We start from the raw sequence: 18,878 nt of genomic DNA, 5'->3' as shown, positions 1-18,878 counted from the left end.
CTGTCTTCTACATCGGTCTGACACCGCCATACAGTGTCCTCTACAACGTTATGACACCCCCATACAGTGTCCTCTACAACGTTATGACACCACCATTCAGTGTCTTCACCAATGGTCTGACACGACCATACAGTGTCTCCTATCCTTTTTTATTTTTATGTATTTTCTTGTTTTGTTCCTCTCTTCAAACTCAAGTTGGTTAGTTTCCATCCTCCTTGAGTTTGCGGGGGGCTGTTAGAATTTACCATCACCTACCACCACTACCACCTCACCTACTCCACTAAACCTAACCCACTACACCACTACCACCTCACCTACTCCACTAAACCTAACCCACTACACCACTATCACCATCCACTACACACCATCCACTACACCTACATCTATATAAGGAACCATTTGTAATAGACAGAAATCAATCAATATCAATCAATAATATACATCAATTTTTCTTACATTTTACTTATCCAAAAAATAAATAAATAAATACAAGAGAGAGAAAGAAAGAAAATACTCCGCAGATTTTGCTCTTTTTTCAGGTGAGACTCAACCCAATTGATTTCTTCTAAGTGAGACTCTTAGAGGGGCCCTAATGTGATCTAAGGCTCTCTCTCTTTCATCCTCCTCTTCTTTTTTTGAATGATTCCTAGAGGATTTTAGCCCTTATTTCATGCTAAATTAATTCCAAAACCTTAACCCTTTGATACTAACCCTAATCTCTAATTACCTTCCATGACAACCTCAAAATTCCTGATAATACCTCTTTCTCTAGAATTTCCGGCAAGAAATATCATTTCACATCAAAACAACCTAATACCCAAACCACTTTAATCTGAAAAGCTATTTTTTAGCCTAATCTTATCTACATGACATAAATCAAAAGATCCTGACAAAAAGTTAGTGGTTTATGGTGTGAGAAAAGACATGCTGGTAAGAAAATATGCCAGATAAAAACAGTTTTGAAAAATACATGTACTCACCACAATTCAAGGGAACTGAAACAAATATAGTAAAAGAAACACATTTTAGTAAAATAATATAGATATGTGAGAGAAAAACACTAGGAAGAGCAACGTTGATCATCAATGGCAAAGGAATGTGATACTATCTCTTATTTCTAATTTGAACAAGTATTAAAGTAGTGAAAGTTTCCTATTTGAATTCCTTGTTTACATTAAGACCTTATATTTCTTAAAACTCAAATGATTTTCTCTAATTGTTGTACTCTACTTGCAGAGTTAAAGTCTAGAGCAGAGACCCCCCAGTACACAAAGGCACCAGCAACCAAGCTTTCAACCCATAAAAAATACAAGGATGATTTCTTTTAACACAATCGATATGAGCTCCATTATCTTTGATGCAGGCAAAAAAACACCATCAAACATTAAAAATAATGGTATCCTCAATGCTAAAAATTTTTGTTAGGAATTTTTGTTGTATTTTGTGTTGGCAATTCCGTTTGACAAAACTGTTGTGATGTATTAGCATTTGTTCTTTTACTTTTGTGAGTTGAGAGTGCTATTATATGTGTATCCGTCCCAGTCTGACTCAAGCAATCATCAGTCAGCAATTTCCATCTTGCAGTATCAAAGACCTGCTGTAGAAGAACCTACGGGGTAACATAGACTGCTCGAGCAGTAAAACTTGTGCTCGAGCTGTCCATTCAGTCTCATAGCATCTCAGGTCTTCAGTCAGAAATCATGTAGAGTCATATAGTTTGCTCAAGCGGTCTAAGGCGGTCATTCAGTTATAACTGCGCATTTTGGATCAGATCTGGATTGAGACTCCAATTCTTCTTCCTAAAGTGCAAACAACAGAGAGAGAGAGAGAGAGAGAGAGAGAGAGAGCACATATACCTTGATAAATTGAAACTGATATAGTGATCAAAGGGTTTCTACATCAATTACACTTTCCAAGAGAGTTCTTCGGTGGATTCCGGGGATTTGAGCTTGGAAGCTTTGGTAGATTCCGAAGTGGCTTATCATCGTGGATTCAGTGTTGGAGAAGCAATTTCGTGGTGAAGGCAATGTTGGAAGAGGTACAAGGGGTTGAGGCAATTTGTGCATGGATTCGCTAGGTGATTGTGTGAGAATTCCTTGTGTAATTTCCTATTCCTCACAGCGGATTGCTGATTGTGTGAGAATTCCTTGTGTAATTTCCTATTCTTCATAGTGGATTGGTTTGGTGGCCATTGGCCTATGGTTTTTTTTTTTATAATTTTTTTTATATATCACAATTGGAGTCCAATTGTGATTTTTTTCCATGTTAAATCTCTCTTGTCCTTAATTGTTTAGATCTAATTTGATTTGCATTGAATTAGATTAGGTCATATTGTGATTGTGTTAATTGTTCAATTGGTTGAGAGATCGGTTGCATTGAATTCAAATTACAAATCAATGAATTTCGAATTTGGGGTTTTTTTCAATTTTGACAACCAACAACCAGGAATATCTCCCTCAAAGAGTAAAGGGAAAGGGGGTGAGAAAACTGACATATAAACTGAGAGCCAAATGAATTAAGAGGAAGCTTTAATTATGACATTGCAAGAGGGAAAGTTAAAAGAAAGAGACAGGTGACTAATGAAAGACCAAAAGTACCCGAACACAATGTGGTGTCGCACAAAGATGACCTCTTGACAGTATTTCAGTGGTTTCACCAATCTGGTATGCTATTTCATCTTCTCCAAATACCACCTGATGCATTAAGAAGAATACGAGTTAGACAAAAACTATATTTACATGAGCCAAATATTCTATTGGTCATAAAACCTGTGCGATAGAGCACCGTCATTCAAACCATAACACACAAGATAACAAATCAAAGTTTTTTACCAAGTTAAGATCTGTTGCCAAAGAAATTCAACTGTTAAACCTTGACTAGCATGACAATCTGCAATTTTCCTTTTAAAGATCTTTCTCTGTAAAATTTAATGTATAAAGAGAAATAGAGAGAGAATAAATTGTATGTATTATTGATTGATATAATGTTGATATCTATTACAATGATTCATGATTCCTATATATAGAAGAGGGTGAGTGTGTAGTAGGTAAGGAGTAGGTGAAGTGGAGGTGGTAGTGGTGTAGTGGGTTAGGTTTAGTGGAGTAGGTGAGGTGGTAGTGGTGTAGTGGGTTAGGTTTAGTGGAGTAGGTTTAAGTGGGTGAAGTAGGTGGACAGTAGGTGGATTTTAACATTCTCAATTCACTTTTAAGTTTTAATATGGTTTGGTTCATCAGAACTGCAACAAAAATTTGCTTAACAGTAGATTGACCTTAACCAAATGGAACCCAAGTGAGGCTGAACACTGACCTAACTAATCCATTCTATTCTTAGTTAACAATGTGAGTGCATATTTAACCAGAACAGAGCTGCATCAAAGTTTCCGATAACTGTATCTTTCTGCGTCAATAATGGGTTTACATTAGATAACACTTGAGATGAAGTGGTTTTTGTTACTCAAATAACAGGGAGAGATGCTTGGTAGCAAGGGAGTTAATTAACAACAGGGCAAGATGCTTTGAAGTTGAAATTTGAGCTAAAAATAGGTGAAAACTTAATAGCAATGGAGCGAGATGCTTTGAGCTAAAAAGGTTCTAGTATGAACACAGAAACTTAGTACATAGATTGCAGACTCAGAAAACTAGGAGTCAAAAGAAGAGAATGAAATTCTAAGGCCGTTACCAAAAAGTGAACATTTTCAGTATTTGGTTTCAATCATTCCTGATAAGAAGGTCAATGGAACAACCAACCTGAAAATTAGACCAGGGTGGATGAAGTGAAGAAGATACTTCTTGTGCTGTTATAGTTGAAGCCATGAAACCATAGGGAAAATTTATAAGGATGTCAGGTTAGACCTGCTTTAGGTCATTGTAGGATAATCGAAAAGCTAGATGTCCATCAAGTGAGAGTTGCTAAAAAGAGAATAAACAAAGGTAGACTTAGAAATGAAAGCATTAGCAGAATTAAGCAACAACAAGAAGATTAGCGTGTTAATTAAGAATGTCCAGCATTGAATAGCAATGACGACACCCTAAGGATTAATTTGTTTCAATTTGAAGGCAGTAAGAACGAAGAATAACCACATTCAGTGTTATGTTAGAAAAAATATGATAGCTATGAATTAACAACAGATTTCGTAAGTATGGGCAATCGGAAAAAAGGAAAAAATAAATCTATAAAACAACTTAGTAGTCGGAATGGGTTTGTTGAGTCAAGTTTTGTTGTTACTTGTGTAAGAAATAAACAACATCAGCAATAATTATCAAATTATAAGAATATGTTGCAAAGGATAATGAAATCTCCACTTGTGACATTTCTTTACTGTCTTGGATTCATTTCTCCTATAATTTCTATCCTGCCCATAGAACCTGTCAGTAAGGCATGCTTATGAAGTTCTCAGAGAATAACACATTGAGAATAAATCATAAAGTTATCCTTCTCTTAGTTAAAACCGCCCTGGGACAGACACTCCAATGCATATTGAAAATTCTATGACTTTTGACCAATCTTCTTTTTATTATGATTTTCTTGAAAGTATCCATCTTGCCTAACCTGTGATGCTATCAACAACTTATTCAAATGCGGGATAGATGTTCGGTATTCAGTACACCCCCAATTATGCGTTGTGTACTTAAAACCTACCTTCTATTTTGGGCCATACACAAAATATGCTATTAGGGAAGCAAAAGAAGCACATCAATCTTTGTCTCAGCAATTAGGATTTTATATTTTTTCACCTACACAAATTGTCATATCATATGAATTTTGTTCTGGTTGTGTAGTTTCTTTATTAAGACAGTCCCTCATGAACATGCATCTAAAAAATTTCAGTATCATTTTGGTTACTTTAAAATAGGTATGAATCCTATGAATTGTCAGTAAGGACAACAAAAAAAAGAACCACCTTGAATTTCATTTCCCATTTGTATGATGTGCCCAACCATTATTGCTTATACATGTGATTAATTGCTTACATGTTCTATGCAATTCTTTTTATTTTATTTTATCTGACATTAAAGTTCAAGTCTACCACAAACATCAACAACATCTATAAACAATTTTCCACATTATTTCCCAATTTTGAATCTCCCTTTTAACTTCCATTGCATGACTTCACCACTGCGTTAAACATGTCCACTACCGATATTATCTTTTTTATATTTACTTTCATTGATGAACTTGGCTCTTTTAACACTCATTGGATTTCAGATGCAATCTCAACCTTCTTGTTACCCACCATGTATACTATTTTCAAGGTATATATTTCCCCCAATTTTGAGGTGAGATAGATCCACAACATTTGCATACATAATTTTGAATAAATGGAAAACTATCACTTCTAAAGTTGAAATAAAAAACCTTCAATGAAGCATATATTCTGTTATCAAATCGGATAAATAAATTGCAAGTAAAATCTTTGCACAACTACAGTTTCAAGCACAAGAAAGTATACTTTAACTATTTGATCATTTCGTGTTTTGATATAAAGACCGGCAGCACTATCAGGGCAAGGTAACTCTACAGCATCTCTCATAAACATGCCACGGGTAAGACCTACATGTTGAATTCAACCACAAATTAGAGACAAAATAAGAAATATTGACAACAATTTCAAATCTACTGGAAAAATCTGAAATTGATCTGAATTTGTTTATCAAGCCGCAGGCTTTCCAATAAATTGTTTATGGATAGGGAATACATATAAAAACTTGTTTAAAAATCATATTTATTTCATAGAGGGAAATTAGGGCAAAATTTTCAAAATTCTAGGTGAATACTTAGCTTTGGAATCTGAACTATGACATCATGCTTGTCACATACAATTCAAAATTTTGAAAGGTCCTTTGCCAGTCTCAAGTGTGGTTGATAGGATGGTGGTTACTAAAGCTGTATCTTACTTCATTTTCACAATATACATGTAATAAACATGAGCGGTGGAGATCACGTGGGCTGGTGAGGAAGCATTCTGGGAAGTAAGGCACTTGTTGAGGTGGCATGGCCCATCGAAGAGTAGACAAGGTGAGAGTAGATGCAGTAGTATCAGAGCAAGGGAGAGAAAAAAGAGTCATGTGGGTCAGATGTTGAACTAGAACCTCTATGGTTGGAAAGATGGAGAAGGTTGTCTTGCATGAATGAAGGGAGGCTCTATTAATAAGAGGGTCAAGCCATGGAGGCCAGCTCATCTGGTCACATGACTAAGTGGAAGAAAGGGGACAGGCGGCCCTCCTTTTCTTGGCTCAACAAACTGAAGGCAAATCCAGCACTAGTAGTATTGCCGAAATTACATTCCTTCGTCTATAAATAAGAAGAAAAAAAAAATTAAATGATATTTTTAAATTAATAATTGTATATGCAGATGCTTTGATCGAATATACAAATCCGGTACTTTATCAGCAAGGCTCTCTCCTTGTAGAAGTTCAATTTGAGTTACCAAATCTGCTTTATATTTGAATTCAAAATTTTGGTTTGGGAACACCACTCTTCATCGTATTGGCGATGTTCTTGCTTCACCTAGCAACAATTTCAACCACCAGCACAGGTATAAACTATAAAGCATGGACACCTCTCCGGAGGTCACGTATGAGTGTCCGACACATGTCGGACATGCTTGAAAGAGTCGGACACGCTGTAGACACATAGGGATATGCTGAGGACACGCTAGGGACACGCTGTGGACACATAGGGATATGCTGAGGACATGCTAGGGACACACTGGGGCCACATTGGGTACACACTGAGGACTATTTTTTTCAAAAAAAATTAATTTTTAAAATTTTTTTTACTAAAAATAACATACGTAAATTTGATAAAATTAAATATTTGACATTAAATACAAATTAAATACTTAAAAATATGACATATAATAAATATATAAAATTATATTTTTTACACGTGCCTCCAACGTGTCCTGTCCTTCATTTTTTGAAAATTTACGAGTCCGCGTGTCCGTGTCGTGTTAGGTGTCTGTGTCCGTGCTTCTTAGGGTATAAATTCACATTGAAGTTCCAAGTATGTGGTCCAAGCAGAGCGAGGCTCATTTCCCTATCTGTTACCTCTTCTCCCTTTTATTGTTCATTGTAATGCTTACATTCAATCAAGTGAAATTTGCATGCCCTCCAAGGTTTAACAGATAAATTAGACGTATATCTCGTTAAGTGTGTTATATAGGAGGTGGATGATTCACAAATCTCGAATCGGCGTGTTTTTCAAGGAGTGGATGATTTGGTGGCTTGTATGAAAGCTCGGTTGGTGATTTTGTATAGTTGGGTGTCAGGGACCGTATCTCCGGATTTGTTTGCTTATGACAATTTTATAGATACTCTTTGTGGTTAGGTTTGGGTTTTGTCAATTTTCCAGCTGTATTCATTAGCATTGTCAGAATGCTAGTTCATTGATAAAACTTTTATTTATAAAAAATGAAAAAGAAAGTGTGCTATAGGGGAGGATTTCACAAGCCTTTTGTCCTTGTAATTATTAATATGGAGGGAGAGGAAAGGACTTTGTATTGGATGATCATCATTTCAATGAGCTAGCTCATGGGTTATCCAACTCAGTTTATCACCTTATAGAGCTCCAGATACAAATGTTGCAATAGGTTGGGCAGAAAAATTGCTCACCTGTGAGGGAACCATGATCAGTGTGCCACCCACACCAAGATGACATAGACTCACCATTTTGGGTAAAAACACTGCAAGAAAGTCATTTTCAACTTATTAATTGGTTGGATGTCTTCAAACCAATAATTTATTTTATTTAAAATTGAAAAAAGTAAACACTCCATACTGTATTCAAATAACACAATTTTCAATTCATAAGAAAAGATTCTCCCATCAACAAGAGTTCATAGGAAGTTGTTGGTCCAAGGTAAGAAGTTTATCAGAATCACTGGAAAAGAGCAACATGGAAAAACCAACAACAACAATTCAAAGCAATAGAACAAGTTATTATGCACTTCATGATAAAATGGCTGCACTAAATCATTATGTGCATGCACAGTAAAAACCAATCAGTCATGAGAATGGAGATCTAAACAAAGCAATGTTCAGACTCTATACTGAATGAAAGGAAGGTACATAGATTTCCAGCCTAAGCTGATGTTACGCCACTGGAAAAAATCCTTAGCATGAACTGGCAGGAATTTACTACGAGCAATCAATTGGATTGTAAAGTTTTTAAAGCAAGATTCTACACAAGGATATTGGACCATTATGCATATGGACATTAGAATTCCATGGTTGAATATCATCTAGCAAGATAACAAAATCACAAAGGTAATCAATCTATTATAAACAAGACACGAGTTGAAATACATAGATGAGGTTACTTAACAGCTGACATTCGGACTTTATGAAATCATAGCTGCTTAAATTTTTAACTTTTTACATAGATAACATTTTTGACAAAGTAAAATCGTAGCGAGAATTATTCCAGTTTTTAACTAAGACGAGCTTATTTTATACAAGAAACTAAAGACTTTTTTTGTAAGTAAAAAATAAAATAAAAGATGGAGCAAAAACTGCTTTAGTAGGATTATGAAAATAAAAATGCCAGTGCCTTTCAAGATCAGAAGAATGAACAAGATTCACAAATCAAGATATTGTGGCTGAAAGGTGAAAAAAATACCAATTTTGTTCAACATAATGTCATTGTAAAAGTAAGTTGACTTTCCCTTCAAGCAAAGAGGATGAGGCTACAGGGAAAGGGGTGTCTAGGCCTTTCGAGGAAACATACAGAAAAACACCAGTTAAAGTTTTCTTTAAATACTGAACAAAGTACTTTATTGTCCTTGAAACAACAAAATTCTTAGTGGAGACCATGTGCAACAATATGGGGAAAAAAAAGAAGAAAAAAAAAAGAGAGGGAAAAAAATGGGTTTGCAAAGCTCATGAAATTAAATGGTAATGAGGCCCCTAGCTCATATACTTTTGTTATGACATTGGAAATGGAAAATATGTGACAGCTCACTTCTCGTGCCACTTGCCAGCTTTCTTAATTTCGTTGACCTTGTGACCCATCAAGAATTCATCTTCAATCTCTTCCATTGCAATCTAGAATTCCTAGGGATTTCAATTGTGAACTTTCATAGAACTTGTGATTAACTATCCTGGCCTCATATGGTACATCAAGTAATCTAATTTAATGATGCCTACTTGGCCAAAATTAAATAATTAAAAAGCAAAACAAGAAAAAAGAAAAAAGAAAAGGCTTAAATTTGACAAGAGAAGCCAAGAAATTTGAGAAGTGTCTATCTAAGAAATGTCATGCACACCACAAGTACATCGATCATGTAAACCCCTTGATCTTCTATGCATACGCATGAGGCAAATGAAAAATATGGTACACCAAACAAAACATCAATTTAGCCACTAACCACATAACCGATTCTAATGTTCCTGAATGCTCATGATGACTGCTAAAGCACTTGGGGCACTCCAATGGTAAAATTAAAAATATTTAATCATGGAAAAAACTTGTAATAAGAAGATGTTAGAATTTACCTACACCTACCACCACCTACTACCACACCTACTACACCTACCACCAATTTACCCTCACCTACTCCTCACCTACTACCCAAACTCTCTCCTATATAATGAGCCACTCTGATTTGTAATAGAAAACATCAAGAAATCAATCAATAAATACATCAATTTTTTCATGGTATCAGAGCAGGTTTAAGAACCTAATATTTTTCTTGACCGGCGGGCGGCAACTTCGCCTTGGCCGCCCGCCGGACCTCAACCTAGTCCGCTAGAATTTTCTACACATACCTTCACTCTTCTTCACCACCTCGCCGAAGCAAACCCAAAATCCCTCTGGGATATTTCGTCGAACACCTCGCCCAAGTATTTCTAAACGAACTCAGACCCAACCACTCTTATGCAGGCTACTGGCTTGTGCTGAGCAACAGCCTTAGTAAGCATGGTCAACCATTTCCATGAACTGGCCGATCTTCATAGCCAAAGCTATATCAAAACCCAGCAACTCGGGCCAAACGATGAGCTCCTTCTCCTCCTGTTCGGCGATCCGGCGCGCCTCTGCTTTGCGAGCGTCTGCCTCGGCGCGTTTGTCTGCCTCCTCCTCCCGCTTCTTGGCGGGGAGAGAGGAACAAAACAAGAAAATACATAAAAATAAAAGAAGATAGGAGACACTGTATGGTCGTGTTAGACCGTTGGTGAAGACACTGAAAGGTGGTGCCATAACGTTGTAGAGGACACTGTATGGTGGTGTCATAACGGTGTAGAGGACACTGTATGGTGGTGTCATAACGTTGTAGAAGACAGTTTATGGGGTCATGTCGGACCGTTGTAGCAGACAATGTGGTGACAGTTGTTGTGACAGTTTACGGAGTCTTGCTGGACCCTTGTAGAAACTAACCGGAATCAATGTCGGGACAGTTTACAGAGTCTTGTCGGACCCTTGTAGAAACTAACCGGAATCTATGTCGGGACAGTTTACAGAGTCTTGTCGGACCCATAAAAGAGCTAACCGGAATCAATGTCGGGACAGTTTACAGAGTCTTGTCGGACCCATAAAAAGTCGCACCCTCAAAAGGTGTGCCCAATTTTGTCAAAAGGCGTGCCATCAAAAGGCGTGCTCAATTCATCAAAAGGTGTGCCGGACATGATGGCGAGGCACGTGAGTGCCTTGGTTGGCGTGCCCGTTTGTCGTCTGGCGAGAGGCGCGCGATGCGCGTGGCTGTCTCGGCTATAAGACGGAGGCTGAGGCTGAGGCAAAGAAAAGCTGCGAAAAAACCTCTGAAAAAAAAAACTTCATTGTGCTGAGAGAGAGAGTCAGAAAAACTCTGCGGTGTGCTGAGAGAGAGAGTCTGTAACACTCTGTTGCGAGAGATATACTGTGTGACACTCTGTTGCCTAGAAAATGGCTTCATCGTCTTCCCGCGGGCTTCTCACCCTCTTTCCCGACCTCAACGAGTCAACGAGAGAGAGAACTGGTGCGGTGGCACTGGAAACTCAACCAAGCGCCCCGGAGTTTACTCCGTTGAACTTTCCGATGCGGTCTGTGGAGCAAAGAATGGCAGTGCAGTCGGATGTGGAGGCCAACCAGTTTACTTTGAAGGCATGCGTGGAAAGCATGACGGCGGTCACAAACTTGTCGAACCGGCTGCAGAGTAGGACAAATGAGGTGCAGCAGTTAACCTCCCAGCTGGCTCTGCTCCAACGCATGTATAAGGATGCGCGAGCAGAGATAAGTGTGCTGAAAGCAGAAAATAAGGAGCTAAAGCGGAAGGCCACCGTGATGTGGCGATTTGGAAGTCCGCCATATGCTGCAGTGGAGGAGCAGGGGGGAGGCAACTTGCGTGGTAGTCTAGGAAGCATGGAGGCTGGGCAGTCACGGGACAACCAAGAGAAAAGTAAGAAGAAGAGACCTGCAGTAGAATAGAGAAGGGAAAAGAAAAAATCCCACTGTGGGTGTGGTTGTTTTGTTTGTAGTTTTTTTTTTTTTTTTTTTTTTTTTTTTTTTTTTAGTGTAAAATGGTGATCGGGGTGAGGCCCGATATGAATAAAATAAGTTTGCAGTTCGTCTTCTTCCTCTTTGTTTGTTTGTTTGGTGGTTTTTTTTTTTTTTTTTTTTTTTTTTTTTTTATTAATAAAATAAATAAATAAATAAATAAAATAAAATAAAAGAAAGAAAGTGGAGCAACGGGTGAGGTGCAAAAGGTGATGATAATGTTTTGTGAGTGGAGAATAAAGAAAAGAAAAGAAAGGGGTTGTGTGGTGTGGGTAAAGTGGGAGAGAGAAAAAGGCATGGGGGTGGGCACGTATATATATATATATATAGATAAAAGAAAAGTGATGAGAATGTAACAAGCACTGTCAGGGCCCGAATAATTTAGAAAAAAGAGGGAGGTGGAGAACAAGCACTGTCAGGGAATAATTTAGAAAAAAAAGGTGGATCTGTGTAATTGATGAAGAAACACTGGATGAGAGAGGGGATCTGAATATATAAAGCAGACGACCTTTATGACACCGAGAGCGCAGAAGTATCTGTTCAAGGCCTTCATCCTCATGCATTTTCATCCCCCTGGATACTGCTCAAGTGCATATCACAACCTAAATAGTTCAGTTTAAACCAAAATTGCAAAAGAAATAAATATGAACTATAGTCAGAAGAAAAAATAATTCAAAATGAAGAAACAAAGATCCACTGCAGGCAACTGGACGGGTTTGGGTCTACGTCTACCACAGCCCATAAAATGCTGGTTGCATGAAGCAAGATTTGCTGAAATCTGGACTGTAATTGTGGTCTTGCAAAGGGGGAAGAACTTCAAAAATGCAACAATAGCTCAACTAATAATTAGTTCTTCATTTGACAAATGTCTTTTATGATAGCAAAGGCTACCGCTAGCCATCAGTAACATCTCCAGCACCTACAGTCTTATCTTGTAGATGCGAACACAATGGATGGAAGCTCTTCTTCATCGGAAACTGATGGCAAACTTTGCTTGAACAATAAGAAATTCTTCTGGTTACTTCTCACATAAACTTCATAACCATATTAAATTATTCAAGGAAACATTTTGAGCTTTATAACATTTTTTGTAACCTTTTAGAGAACATCTCAAAATAGGTCAGATTCTTCACAAGTCTCTCCATATAGTTTCTCTCAGTTTGGTTTGGTTGCATGAATGTACTATCATGATTGTTAAATGTGCGCCATCTAGAAGTTCGGCTTTAGCTTGCTACTCGAAGCATAATTCTCTCACATAGAAATAAACCCTTAATTACCTAGAAACACTTCTACTTGCCAGAAATGTCAAATTATACAGGTGCATTCTTTCTTAGTAAACTTTCTAGGCATTCCATACATAAATCTAACAGTAAGACTAACGGCCAAACAGAATGGGGAAAAAAAAAAAAAAACAAAGGCTCTGTTTGGAGGTGTTCTGGAATTATATTTCCAGACCATGTTTTGCACTTCACGTTTGGATACAGAATGTGGGTACTTGTATCAAGCTCAATATGTGGTAAGCCCTACAGGTGCCACATCACCAAAACCCCACCCACGTGGCAGACCAATAAGGCACCACGTCGGGCATGTCGTATGTTTGCTACATGGCGACCCCTACGGGCGTCATGTGCCAAGGCAGCCAAGACTATATGCTTAGCCTAAGCGGGAGCATACATATAAGCCCAAATATATCTAGATATGAAGAGCCCTGCAACAGGCAGCACCATGGCCCCAGGGCCCATGGTCCTTCATACCTCGCTCCAAGGCCAAACAACAATACAATCAGCTCCCAGCTCACTTGGACTTGGATTGATAAACAATGGCTCTCCTAAACATTGAGATAGGCTTGCGGCCCAACCTCCTACTTGGTCGCTCAGAAACGAGCCCCTCTCTTAAACATCGAGATAAGCCTGCGGCCCATTCTCCTACTTGGTCGCTTGGAGGCGAGCCCCTGGCTCTCTTAAACACTAAGGTGGGCCCTGACCCATTTATCTACTTGGATGCCTAGGTTGGGAGCAGGACCTAGGCACTACTGCTCGGGATCATCAGAGGATACTGGACTGGCGGCTGAGGTCATGGGATCGTCGAGATGTTTGTCTTCTTGCTAAGACAACTCCATCTCGACCAGGCTTGGAGAAGAGGCAGCAATGACCTTACGTTCATGTCATCCGATGCATATACGAAACGTTACTTTCTGCCTGCCATGAAACGTTGCTCTCCGCTTGCCGTCAAGCCACGGACGGCAGAAGGGCTTATATTACTTCAGGTAGAGTTGAGGAGAACGAGCCACCTGTCCAACAGTTTGCTTGGGCTCCAATACTCCTGCGGCCTATATAACGTATCGTATATGCAGCGAGACATAATAACAACAATACAACCAAGTTTCATACTTCAACACCCTCTCTCACTTTGCATTAATATTCAAGGTCTATCACTGCCAACCTCTCCCTCTCCAAGCTTGCCTTGACTTCCTCCTCTCCACCTCCGGTGATCTCAGGCCATTGAAGTGCCCGCCATCTTCCCGAACTACCTCTGACCACACCTCTCACCCACACAGAACTCAAATCATAATTCAAGCACACAATTCAAAATACAACTCTGTTTATTGTTTGGCAATGATTTCCCCCCGTTTCTCTGCAGCACACAATTTCAACGGTCCAAAATAGGGATCAGCAATAATCCTAACACTGAATACCTTCACAGGAAAGCACGCTGAAATTCTAAAAAGCATTCTCTGAACTTTGAAATGGAATACACATGTGAATTATAAAGGTTAATAAGTGACTAACTAAGGTTAATAAATGCAATGTGATGAGCTAAACTAGTATGAAGTGAGATATGGACACTGCGAGGAAGAAAAAAAAAAATGCAGAAACCGGTTGACCAGCCGGTCAACCAACCGGTCAACCCACCGGTCGGCCCCCTGCTGCTATATTCGGCTGCTACCCTCTCTTGCCGCCTTGCTGGTTGTGTTGTTGCCTTGCTCAGTCAGACGTCCAGTGGATATAAGTGTTTTGAAGGCAGAAGTTTGAATGTTTAGTGGATAGAGACTGTGTTGGGAGGGGAATATCAATTATGTTGATCTTGTATGTTGGCTGGTGCCTTGGTTCAGGAGTAGGAAGTGTATTTGGTGCTGCCTTGGTGGAGGAGAACGAAGTGTATATAGAGGAGGATGAAGTGTATATAGATGGGTGTTGCAATAAATTAAATGAAAATAAATGCATTGGAAAAAAATTTATGGAATAAATCGAAACCAATTGCCAAAAAATTATTGGAAAAAAATTATTTACAAACAAACGTAATTGGAAAATAAATTAATTTAAAACATAAATTGAAATGAAAAAAAATTAACAGGAAAAAAAGAATTGGGTCATAATTATTTGAATCACAAATTTATGTGGAGCCAAATTATACAAACAAAATTTTCATTCGAATTTTTTTTTTTATTAAAACGAATTAATAATTGGGAGCAAAATTATTAATTAATTTATTGATTTGTATTGAAAAAAGAGTTTGGTTATGAATGTTGACTAATAAGCTCAATACAGTTACGAGTTATGTGTTTGATTATGGGTTATAATAATTTGAATTACAGTTTGAAAACTATTTCCATAATTCATAACCAAACACATTTTCTTCTTTTACATGTCACATCAAACTTTCAAATCTTAATTCCAACTTCAATTCAAATCTCATTTCAACACTCTATTCAAAAACCATAACCAAACAAATTTTCTACACTCAAATCATAATTCTAAAACTCACAAACTCAAAATACAACTCAATTCTCAAATCACATTTACAAAACTCTACCAAACACAACCAAAGAATTTCTTTAAAATATCTTGGCAAACACTCACTCAACCATTCAGAGAATCCGTGGAAATTGAGGCCAAGAAAAGCAAGAGTTCATTTTTACAATTCCATAATAAAAATACTGAATTTTAATCATGAGGAATTACCATATCTATCGCAGTGATATGCCACCATTAACCCAACATCCAGAATCAGCTTTCCAAGAGCTTTGAATGCTATGTACAAAGAAGAAAGTTATGTAACCATAGGATCCATGAAAAATAGAAATGCCAAAGCTCACTAGGAAACAAAGCCATCTGGCAGTTAATTGCTCATTATGTCAAGCCATCCACCAGTTAATTGCTCATTATGAAGGGTTGAACAAAAATACAAATTTTAACACAACGAAAGTTGCAAAATTCATGCCAAAAAAACACACACACACACATACACACAAGGAAAGCTGCAAGTTGATGCCAAACTATAAAAATAAAAAATATATATATTTAAAAAATTTAGAGAGATTAGAAGACAATTAATGAAAGATTAAAAGGGCAAGTGCGTGCCCATATGATTGAGTTTATGATGGAAATGTCTTTTAGTTCCATTAGAATAGTTTGTGTCATGATGAACACATTAAGCAAATGACAACTTCAGCTTGACATGCATGGTCAAACAGGGAATGCAGAAGTTTTACTTAAAATGGATCACAAAGGCATCACACTGCAATGTTAGACAAACTTTGCAAATGTTTATTTTAGGAGAAATCAAGCTTAAAGAATGATGAGACCATCACTCCCTTATATATTAATAATATGAAACGTACAATAGAAGTCTCAAGGCACAAAAGGAAACTACAACTAATGACAGCTAAGCAGAATCACAATCACAAAGATATTATTCTAACATTCCCTCTCAAGCTGATGCAAAAATATCTCTCATGCCCAACTTGCTAATAATATCATAAAACGGTTTACTTGCAACTCCCTTGACCTTGATGAGAATATCGGCCAGCTGTTCTCCAGACTTCACAAAGAAGTACATATAGTGCCATAGTGAGTTTCTCCTTGATGAAGTGACAATCAATTTCAACATGTTTTGTCCAGTCATGTTGAATTGGATTGTGAGCTATGTTAATAGCAGCCTTATTGTCACATTAGCCGCATGGAGTCTATCTGCTCAATTCCAAGATCACTCAACAGTAACTTGATCCACAAAAGTTCACACACACCTTGTGCCATGGCTCTAAACTTCGCCTCTACACTAGATCTAGCTACCACATTCTGCTTTTTACTTCTCCAAGTAACTAAATTTCCCCCAACAAAGGTACAATATCCCGATGTGGACTTACTATCAGTTACCGATCCTACCCAATCAGCATCTGTATAAGCTTCCACACTAAGATGATCATGTTTGAAGAAATAGAGGCCCTTTCCAAGCGAAAATTTTAAGTATCTAAAAATCCGCATAACTGCAACCAAGTGTGCCTCATGAGGAGCATGCATGAACTAACTGACCACACTAACCGCAACAACAGTGTTAGGACGTGAATGGGATAGGTAAATGATCTTACCCACTAGTTTCTGATAACTTCCCTTGTCAACAAAAACTCCTCCACTATCATCACCAAGTATCTAGTTTGGCTCTAGCGGTGTGTCACAAGCTTTATTGCCAAGCATCTCGGTTTCTTATAACAGATCAAGCACATGTTTCCTTTGACAAATGAAGATTCCATCAGTGAACCGAGCAATCTCAATACCTAAGAAATACTTTAAGTTCCGCAAGTCTTTGATTTCAAACTCGCTTGCCAAATATTCCTTCAACCGAGAAATTTCTTCAACATCATCTCCTGTAAGTACTATGTCATCCACATATATAATGAAAGTTGTAATCTTACCATGTAAGGAATGTTTAACAAACAAAGTGTGATGAGCTTGACTTTGTTTGAATCCATATCTAAGTATTGCCTGAGTAAATCTTTCAAACCAAGCCCTTGGGGACTGTTTGAGACCGTAAAGTGATTTCCGAAGCCTGCACACCTTACCCTTTGTTTTAAGATCTTCAATGCCAGTAGGAATGTCCATATACACCTCTTCTTCTAGATCACCATATAAGAAAGTATTTTTCACATCAAACTAGTGAAGTGGCTAATCCAGATTAGCTGCCAGAGAGAGGAGCACCCTGACTGAATTCATCTTAGCAACTGGTGTAAATGTCTCTTGATAGTCTACTCCATAAGTCTGAGTAAAGCCCTTTGTCACAAGCCAAGCCTTATAGCACTCAATCGAACCATCTATTGGAATGTATCCCACATCGCCTAGAGTTACCCTCTCTTTAACACCTGGGTTTTAAAGAGAGGTATGGGCTGGACTTTTCAATTTGGTGTCAGAACTTGGTTGGGCCTGTGATTGGTGTGCCGTTTGTCCGACTACAATATGTTGTGATCCAGGAAGGTGTGTTGGAATGTGGCCCACATCGCCTAGAGTTTCCCTATCTATACTGGTTATAAGGCTCTAGTTTCCCTCTCCTTAATACCTGGGTTTAAGGAGAAGTGTGGGTTGAACTTTTCAATTCCATCTGCCTTGTGCTCCACAATATACACCCACTTGCATCCCACAGTTCGTTTGCCCTTGGATAACTCTGTCAATTCCCAAGTATCATTCTTATGAAGTGCTTCTATTTCTTCAATCATGGCACGTTTCCACTCAGAGGTGGCAAGAGCATCCTGAAAATTATTAGGTATACTAACAGAGGAAAAATATGACACAAAGACTCTATATAAGGGAGACAAATTAGAATAGCATACAAAATTAGAGATATGATGTTGAGTACAAGACCTCACACCCTTCCGATGGGCAATAAGAATATCAAGATTTGTGCATTCAAGGTTATCAGAGTTGCCTAGACTCTCATCAGTTGAAGGAAACGACAGTGGAAGATCAGGAGAAGTGGTCTCTTGAATCCAAGTAGCCTTTTGTCTTTCTTTATCCCTGACATAAACTTTTCCTTACTCCTTGAGTGTATCAGCTTCAACGACTCATAAAGGTTTAGAAACAAGTAATACTTCTATGCCAAGAATCTCTTCACACCAAGGCTTCCCTCGAAGGGATGACTCGGAAACCGGAAAGGACAAGAAGTAGGACTGGGACTCAAAGAATGTGACATCCATGGACACATTCTTGAGTGGGTGAATACCTTTTTTGAGTGGGTGAATACCCAAGAAAGACACATTTAAGAGAATGAGGATCCAATTTACCACGAGTAGGGGAATGATTGTGAACAAAGCAGACACCCAAAAATTTTGAGGGGAATAGAAGACACGGGCTGAGAGCCAAGGAATACCTAAAGAGGGTTTTGGGAAGGTGATTGATAAGACAGGCAGCGGGAAGGACAGCTTCACCCCAGTAAGATCGAGGCATATGCATACAAAAAGTCATGCAACGAGCTATATCATGAAAATGACGATTCTTGCGTTCCACAACCCCATTTTGCTGAGGGGTGTTGGTGCAAGAAGTCTGATGAATAATGCCATAAGTGCTGAAGCATTTCCCTAACCCCGAATCAATATAATCACCCCCATTATCTGAATGCATAATTTTTACAACAGCCCCAAA

General features: G+C 38.2%; 1 protein-coding gene across 5 annotated transcripts in view; it reads right to left on the bottom strand.

The window, feature by feature from the left end:
* LOC114306608 (uncharacterized) overlaps nt 1–18,878 on the bottom strand; it is a 48,052-nt gene that overhangs the window by 13,704 nt on the left and 15,470 nt on the right. Inside the window, exons 8-13 of one of the 5 annotated variants that reach the window (XM_082903167.1) lie at nt 15,432–15,500; nt 11,937–12,049; nt 10,769–10,777; nt 7,614–7,662; nt 5,450–5,550; nt 2,598–2,693 (exon numbers count right to left, since the gene is read on the bottom strand). In XM_082903167.1, coding sequence (XP_082759293.1) covers nt 2,598–2,693; nt 5,450–5,550; nt 7,614–7,662; nt 10,769–10,777; nt 11,937–12,049; nt 15,432–15,500 — 437 coding nt within the window. Of the gene's footprint in view, nt 1–2,597; nt 2,694–5,449; nt 5,551–7,613; nt 7,685–10,768; nt 10,778–11,936; nt 12,050–15,431; nt 15,501–18,878 lie in introns of all 5 variants that reach the window. The other 4 variants (XM_082903163.1, XM_082903165.1, XM_082903166.1 and 1 more) reach the window with 4 other exon arrangements.

Source organism: Camellia sinensis, chromosome 13, assembly GCF_055761805.1.
Source record: "Camellia sinensis isolate YWXY chromosome 13, ASM5576180v1, whole genome shotgun sequence".
Classification (NCBI taxonomy): domain Eukaryota; kingdom Viridiplantae; phylum Streptophyta; class Magnoliopsida; order Ericales; family Theaceae; genus Camellia; species Camellia sinensis.
This window is presented reverse-complemented; position numbering and strand designations above follow the sequence as displayed.